Source organism: Otolemur garnettii, unplaced genomic scaffold (genome assembly GCF_000181295.1).
Source record: "Otolemur garnettii isolate 467f Iridium unplaced genomic scaffold, OtoGar3 scaffold00099, whole genome shotgun sequence".
Classification (NCBI taxonomy): Eukaryota; Metazoa; Chordata; class Mammalia; order Primates; family Galagidae; genus Otolemur; species Otolemur garnettii.
The window spans coordinates 4,200,694-4,209,256 of record NW_003852494.1 but is presented as its reverse complement, the minus strand read 5'-3'; the positions used below and the strand labels follow the sequence as shown (position 1 = coordinate 4,209,256).

The window sequence follows — 8,563 nt, the reverse complement described above, 5'->3', positions numbered from 1 at the left end:
AAAAAAAAAAAAAGAAAAAAAAAATAGAAGACCCAACATAGATGAGAGAAGACAGGAAGTCCCAAGGTGAGTACTTTGAGACAGGCCTGAAAAGCAGACAGTGTGGATGAGAGCAGGAGGACAGCCAGCTCTGGGAAGGGAGCCTCTAGGAAAATAATGGAACTGATATGTTTGAGCATATGGAACCCATTCTTGAAAGGTATGTGGCAGAGATGGTACAGAAGTTGAAAAAAAATTAACAATAGGTATGTAAATGAAAAACAAAAGTAATGATTAACTCCAGGAAAAATGAAGGGTTGAACAGGAAAGCCTGCAAGGTTATCATGGGCTTCCTGGCTCAGCCATAAACTCATTATTTGCACAGACATAATGAGTAAACACTGACCATTTTTTTAACTAAAAGTAGTCCGGCATGGTGGCTCACACCTATAATCCTAGCTCTCTGGGAGGCTGAGACAGATGGATTGCTTGAGCTCAGGAGTTTGAGACCAGCCTAACCAAGAGTAAGACCCTATCTCTACCAACATAAAAAAATATATACAGAAAAACTTGTCAGATACAGTGGCTCACACCTGTAGTCCTAGCTACTTAGGAGGCTAAACCAAGAGGATGGCCTGACTTTAAGAGTTTGATGTTGCTATGGGCTAGGATGCCTCAGCATTCTACCCAGGACAACAGAGTGAGATGCCATCTCAAAAAAAAAAAAAAAAATTTAACAAACAGTTATGATAAAACCACATTAGATGACAGAGAGACAAATGGGATTAGGAATGGGACTGTCAAGTCTACACCTGTTCTGAGAAGTTAACAGATGTCTAAATTAATAAATTAGGAAATAATCTCACTGGCATGTTCTTTAGGAAACATGGAGGTAAACAACAAAAGAAACAACTAAAATTGAGCAGGAATGGGGATGGCAAAGACTTACACCTGGGGCTGTTTTTTCTTACTATGAGCCTTTCAATACTGCTGGATTAAGTGACCTTAATGGAAAGTTCAATTAGAAAAGTAAACAATATTTAAAATAAAACAGAGGCTGAGAATAAACTGGATACAACTGAAATGGAAATATCTATATAACCATGTAGAACTATCTGGGGTTATCCATAGAAAATGAGGTTCAAAAATCCACAGGGCACTTTGTGATTCTCTCACCATATCTGCTTTATTTTTACCTTGATTCATAGATAGGTGGATTTACATTATACATAACAAACATGGTAGAAATGTTACTGTGTCTACCTCAGTTCAAACTCTTCCTCCTGGGGAACAGAAGTGAAGAAGAGGATTGAGGATGAAGATGACTGAGGAATGTTCACTTTTACCTCATCACCTTTGTACTGTTTCTTCTTTTTACAAATAAATATGCGTTGCTTTTTGTGATTTAAAAAAAATAACTCAATGTACCACTCAATATCCCAACAAACTTAACATAGGGAAAATATGGTAGCCACTCCCAAGACTGAACCCATGGATGCACTACTTGCCAGAACTTCAATCTTGAACTCGTCCATCACATATTTCCAGTAACTGGCGGACTTGATGCTGAAGGGGTCAAAGTTCAGGTTTTCCATGGGGGTGACCAGGCTATCCACCCTGCACAGGACATCATCAATGCGCTTGGGATCTCCTGTCACTGCTTTTAGTTCTGGACCAAATATGTTGTAAAATTCCTCTATAACCTGTCCAATCAAACATAACAGTGGGGTTACAGTTGGATTTTCTTGTGGGAATGTTCTAACCACACATGCTTAGCCGATATAGATTAACCTGAGGGCAAGCGTCAGGTCACACAAGCAACCTCCTCCCTGACTACACCCTTTGGTACTATGCCCACTGCACATAGGATAAGACCCAGATGCCCTAACACAACGCAGCCTGCACGATACACAAGGTCTGCCCCTGCACGATACACAAGGTCTGCCCCTGCCTATTCTCCCTGGCCACCCTGCAGCCTCCCTAGCCCTCCTTCAGGCCCACATTCCTTTCTGCCTCAGGGCCTTTGCACTTTCAGTTCTAAGTGCCTAGCTAGCACCTACTGGTGATTAATTACCCCTTGGTTGTGTCCAACCCCTCTAGACCAGGTCGGTCCTCCATGCACACTCTGGAGTAACCTCAGTGTGCTCTCCGTAGCACCTACCTCAACTGTCGTGTACGATTATGACATCTGCCATCTTTCTCTTCCACTACACAGTGAGCTCCATGTAGCCATGGCCTTGGTGTGTTTGCTCAGAAGGGCCCTGGGCTGGGTTTAAGGCTCTGCTATCACCAACTTGAAATTCTTAATAATTTTATCTCTGAAATTGTGTTTTAGAAATGGAGTGTGCAGGTGGTGCCTGTGGCTCAGTGAGTAGGGTGCCAGCTCCATATACTGAGGGTAGTGGGTTTGAGCCTAGCCCCGGCCAAACTGCAACAAAAACGTAGCCGGGCATTGTAGTGGGCACCTATAGTCCCAGCTACTCGGGAGGTTGAGGCAAGAGAAGGTTGCTGTGAGCTGTGACACCAAGGCACTCTACCAAGGGCTACAAATTTGAGACTCTGTCTCTAAAAAAAGAAAGAAACAAAAATGGAGTGTGATGCAACAGGGGTATATGTGAGTGGGGAGGGGTGGTGACAGGAATCTGCCTGTCTGCCATTCCATAGGGCATGGTGCTGCCTCCAACAGAGACTTCTAGTGGATCCATGAGTTCAGCAAGCCCCCAAGTGCAAATAGGCCAGTGTTTTGCAGGTATGACAAGTATGCAGGGGCCCTGACAGCTCAGATGGGCTACATTTCCCATTTGCACCAGAACTGGCTTCAAACACAGAAAGGAGACTAAGGAATATTCAAAGACACCCAAGGCCAGATCCTTTCTTACTCGGGTTTCTTCCTGTATTGGCCAATCACCTACACCGAAAACAACTGACACAAGGAACAGCAAAGATAAGGCAACCCAGAGCTCCTGTTCCTTCCATGCCGTCCTCACTCACCAGGAAGCTGAAGGTAGAGGGTGTTGGGAGACTGTGCAAGCATCCAGAAGTTAAAGAAATAGAGTTGAATTAGTTTCTAATGTCCTGGTAACAGACGGAGTAGCTATGGTGATTCCACATGCAAGTTAAATGCCCCATATCCACATTTTAAACTAACTTTGTACCATAAAGATGAGCAGGTATCATCTGACACCATAAACGATTTATAAGAATCATTTAAAAGTTTACTTTGTCTTCAATTTATTTTCTTAACTCTGTCACTGCCATGGCAAACCAAAAAAAGCCATGATGGGGAGAGAGACAGCAGGGAAAAAAGGTTTATATTTTAGCACTCATTCATTCATTCATTCAGATAAGAGTCTTGCCCTGTTGCCTGGACTGAAGTGCAATGGTACCATCACAGCTCACAGCAACCTCAAATTCCTGGGCTCAATCAATCGTCCAACCTCAGCTGCCCAAGTAAATGAGATTACAGACACCTGCCACAACGCCCAGCTAGTCTTTCTATTTTTAGTAGAGACGGGAGTCTGGCTCTTCCTCAGGCTGGTCTCAAACTCTGAGCTCAAGGGATCTGCCTTGGCCCCAGAGTGCTGGATTATAGGCCCAAGTTACCACCCCCAGCCTATATTTTAGCCCTTTTTAAAGCATTTTTTTCCTGCTTTTCAACAAGGGCCCTTGCCTTTCTGTTTTGCACTGGGCTCTGTAATTATATAGCTAGTCCTAGGTTTTGCTCACCATTGTTTCTCAGGAGCAAAACAAGTACCTGGCACATGGCACGTTCTCAGTAAGTAGTACTTAGAATAAATGGAAGGACAGATGTTCACATGACAATGCACCTAATTCTTCCACTCAGTCACTGAGCACTTTGGTCATCCACCCAGAAGAGGTGAGGGGTCAGATACATGTGGAGTCCCTGGCAGGCAGGCAGCAGGGGGAGCAATGGGCAAGGATGTCCTGGCTTTAGGACAGAGTGAAGAGAGGTCTCAAATTGGCCTTTGAGGGGTGCCAACATTTAGTGGGAAGACAGGAGGAACTTTGCAAAAGACACGAAGAAGGAGCAGCCAAAGAGGCCCAAGGAACCAAAAAGCAGCAGGGTGAAAGGGATGTCACTGAAGACAAGAAAAAGCTGCAAAGGTCTGGTGTGCTCTGAGGTTTCTGGCACATTCTAGCACATTCTGTGTGTTCTTACTGCCAGGCCCTTCCTGAATCCCAGCTTCTGCCTGGAAAGCCAAATTGTTTTCTACTGGGCAAATCCCAGCTGTCCCTGGCATGAGTCACCCTCATGTGTCACAGAAGTGACATCCCCGGCCCTACCTGCAGAATGTCATACAGGTCCTGGCAGATGGAGGCCATGTAATCCGTCCTCTCAAACAACCGCTTCCGATCAAACTCCCATCGAGCTTCCCTCCCTGAAGCCTCAATCTTGGCCCGGATGTCGAAGTAGGCCTTTTTCCACATCTTCAGGGTGTTCTTGGCCTCTAGGGTTTTGTGTTGGGCACTTGCTCGGTTTTCTCTGTGAAGCCAAAGGTTGGTGTGATGGGAGGGAAGGCAGAGCTGCAGGGTCTCTAGGGGATTCACACCCAGGAGCCTCCCTGATTTCACACCCACTGATCTGCTGCATGGTGCAAGGGCAGGAAGCCAGCACAGCCTCTGCCGCAGCCACCCACCCAGAGCAAAAGGCTGTGCTTGTCCTGGTGCCTTTTCCCTTTGCACTTGAAAGAGGGCAGGTGGCCTTGATTCCTATACCAGAAGTCAACAGTGGTAGCCGCAATGCCTAGATGTCGGTACCCATTTCACCTACATAGTTTAAGGAAGTGAAAAAAAGTGCCCCATCTCCCTCAACATCTTCCATCATCCCTCTGTATTTTCAAAGGCTGTTCCATCTGAGGGGGGCTGAGGTCCAGAACTGAGGCTACTCTGGCCCTCTGCCTCAGTCTTTCCAAGTATAAATGGGGAAGAAAGTCCAAGTTAAAACGAAAGAAATTTATTCACACACACACCTCTGTATAATGGAATATTATCCAGCCTTGAAGAGGCATGAGGCACTGATACATCTATGACATCAATCAGCCTTGAAAATAATGGTGCTGAGTGAAGGAAGCCAGACCCCAAAGGCCACATGTTAAAGGATTCCGTTCATATTCAAAAGACTCCATATTGTATGGACCCACGTGTACCTGGTGGGGAGGCCGGAAGGGACTGCTGAAAGGGACAAGGCTTCTTAGGGAGAGGAAGCAAACGTTCTGTGGTGATGAACGTGTGAACATACCAAAACCACTGAACTGTGCATTTTAAATGGGTGAATTGTATGGTGCATAAATTACAGCTCAAGAAAGGTTTTTAAGATCTAAAAAAATAAACAAAGAAACACTGTCACTTCTTACTTGAACAAAGTCCGCAGGTTGACCACTCTGCAGACTCTGTCAGCGATCTCCCAGGCAATGCGCTCCATGAGCGGAATCATCCTCTCGTCCTTATTGTAGTGTCGGGAGATGATCCACACCATCCGCAGGGCACTCATCATGGAGGGGATGGTGTCCAAAATGACTTGAAAGCCAGATCCATGCGTTATGTTCTGACCAAGAGACGCATGTGAAAGAGAGAAAGCAACGCTCAAGACCTCAGCCTTGTGGTTCAAATAGCTTTATAATACAAGGTGTGCAAGAATATTCACTCTCCTTGATTCATAGAAGAAGTGTGACCACTCTATTACCCTGAAACCACAGGCTATGTGATGTCCCAATCACACAAGGTCCTGGGGCCATAAGATGCCATGTGAAGAGACAGAAGCCAGGGGGCATCCAGAAGCCAGATGGGCTGGCCAAGACGCCAACTTGGAAAGGGATCTCTCAACCCAAACACCCAGTGGTTGTCTCAGGAGCTCAGATGAACCAATTCCTGATCCACCAAATGCAAAGACACTGTGGTTATTGTTAAGAAAGTGAAAAAACAGTCGGCTCAGTGCCTGTAGCACAGTGGTTATAGCGCCAGCCACATACATTGAGGCTGGCAGGTTCAAACCCAGCCCAGGCCAGCTGAGCAGCAGTGACAACTGCAACAGAAAAATAGCTGGGTGTTGTGGCGGGTGCCTGTAATTCCAGCTACTTGGGAGGCTGAGGCAAGAGAATCACTTAAGCCCAAGAATTTGAGGTTGCTCACTCTACCAAGGGAGATAGTATCTCAAAAAAAAAAAAAAAAATGAAAGAAAGTAAAAAAACAACCATAGACTGGGAGGCTGCAAAATCATGTATCCAATTTTAAAAAAATTTGTTTTCAGAATGTTCATAAATTAATAAGAAGACAAGTAAATAATGGGCGATGATTAAAATCAACATTTCACCAAAAATATGAAATTGACCAAAAGCACATCAAGCACATAAAAAGTACTGCTCCACCTCATTAGTTATTAGGGAAATGCAAAATAAACCATGATGAGAAGAGAGACAGTATCTAACAAATGCAATCAGTATAACCTAAAAAAAATTTAAAAGATTTGAAAAACCATGATGAGGCACCACCTCATATCCATAAGAATGGCTGTATTCAATACGAAATAGAAACGTGGGAAACCAGAACCCTAATATACTGCTGATAAAAATGTCAAAGGATGGGGGAAAGGAAGAGCAGAGAGAGGGAAGGTAGGAGGGGGGTGGGGTCTCAGTGTGTAATATACCTTTTGGGAGCAAGGCACAATTGTCAGAGGGACTATAACTAACAAATGCAATCAGTGTAACCTGGTTTCTTGTACCCTCAATGAAAACCCAAAAATAAAAAAAAATAAAAAATGTCAAGGAGGCAACCACTTTGGAAAACCGTCTAGAAGTTCCTTGAAAGGTTAAAAAGAGGTACATGTGCCCCAGCTAATCCACGCCTGGGCACAATGATACTTAAAAACATGCGTCCAGGCTAGGCACCCATAGCTGAGTGGTTAGGGCACCGGTCACATGCTCCAGGGATGGTGGGTACAAAGCCAGCCTGGGCCTACTAAACAACAACAAAAAAATAGCCAGGCATTGTGGCAGGCACCTGTAGTACCACCTACTAGGAAGGCTGAGGTAAGAGAATTGCTTGAGCCCAAGAGTTTGAGGTTGCTGTGAGCTATGACACCATGGCACATTACCCAGGGTGAGAAAGTGAGACTGTTTCAATTAAACAAAAAAAAAATGGGTCCATACAAAACCTGTACACAAATGTTCATAACAGCATTATTCCTAACAACCCAAAGGTGGAAGCAACTCAAATATCCATCAACTGATGGACAGAGAAACACAATGTAGTGATGTAGTGTATCCATCCGCTGGAATATTATTTAGCCAGAAGAAGGAATGAAACAGTGACATCTGTCACTATGCGGATGAACCTCAGAAATGTTACACAGAGTGAAATAAGCCAAACACAGAAGGACAGACTTATATGCCACTTATATGATGTCCCCAGAATCATCAAATTCATATGAGACAGAACGGAGGACAGAGTCACCAGGACATTGGAGGAAGGGGAAAGGGGGCATTGGTATTTAATAGGTGCAGGGTTTCAGTTTGGGAAGATGAAGTGGTTTTGGATAATGATATTGTAATATGAACATAGCACTGTGTATGAGTTTAATGCCACCGAACTCTATGCTGGAAATGGTTAAAATGATAAATAATATGCCATAACTGTTTTATTGCAATTTTTTAAATCCTGAATAAAAAAGAGAGAGAGAGAAATCAAACCCGTGTGAAACCTCATCACTGGAGCTGACCTTCTAAACTGAGGCACCCACAGTGTACCTTGAAATGACGTTCCACAGTGGAAAGAAACCGCACGTTGTCCGAGGCCTCTGTGTGGAACTTGAATAATTCGGTCAGGACTGGCTGCAGGTTAGACACAAGCATTGACTCTGCTTCCTTGATCACATCCAAGACTTTTCTAACTATGGGAAGCTTTGTTTGTTCATGAAGGGCACTTAAAGTTGCATTTCTTTCCCGCCAGAATTCAATTTCAGCCAGAGGGCCACGACCCTGAGAGGTGACATGAATATACAAAGAACTCTCATCATTAGTGTGAAGCAGACACCTGTGGTAGTTCCTTCCCAACTGCACCAATCCATACAGGGTTTTCAGAGGTGGGTGACTGACCTAGGCTGGTCCAATCAGAGTGAACCTCAGGGCTGCAGACAAAGACGGTCTGCCTTTCTTTGGACAACGCAGTAGGTAGTCGTGGGGCTAGAAACTGCTACAAGTTGTTACCATGAAGGAAATCAGCCTGAGGAAGAAGCCCCCTCACTTTACAGAGAAACAAGAACCAAGAGATTCACAGAGAAACACAGTGGAGTCCAGAGCAAACTATTCCTGAAGCCAGTCCTGCCCCTGGATGTTTCAGTTCTATGAACCAAGGACTTCTCTTTCTTATTTGATCCAGTCGAGTTGGGGTTCATGTTTCTGGCAACTCAAGCATCCTGACTGCTACACAGTGTTAGTTTTGTGGATTCAGGCAGTAATCTGGTAGCACATTAACATAAGAAAGCCCCCAAAATGGCTCGGCGCCTATAGCTCAACCGGCTGGGGCACCAGCCACGTACACCTAAGGTGGCGGGTTCAAATCCCCAGCC

General features: G+C 44.7%; 1 protein-coding gene across 1 annotated transcript in view; it reads right to left on the bottom strand.

Annotated features, from left to right (window-relative positions):
- Nucleotides 1-8,563, bottom strand: part of DNAH10 (dynein axonemal heavy chain 10) — a 161,990-nt gene that overhangs the window by 131,999 nt on the left and 21,428 nt on the right. The window contains exons 8-11 of the mRNA XM_003796031.3: nucleotides 7,743-7,973; nucleotides 5,355-5,545; nucleotides 4,285-4,483; nucleotides 1,488-1,682 (exon numbers count right to left, since the gene is read on the bottom strand). Coding sequence (XP_003796079.1) covers nucleotides 1,488-1,682; nucleotides 4,285-4,483; nucleotides 5,355-5,545; nucleotides 7,743-7,973 — 816 coding nt within the window. The remainder of the gene's footprint in view (nucleotides 1-1,487; nucleotides 1,683-4,284; nucleotides 4,484-5,354; nucleotides 5,546-7,742; nucleotides 7,974-8,563) is intronic.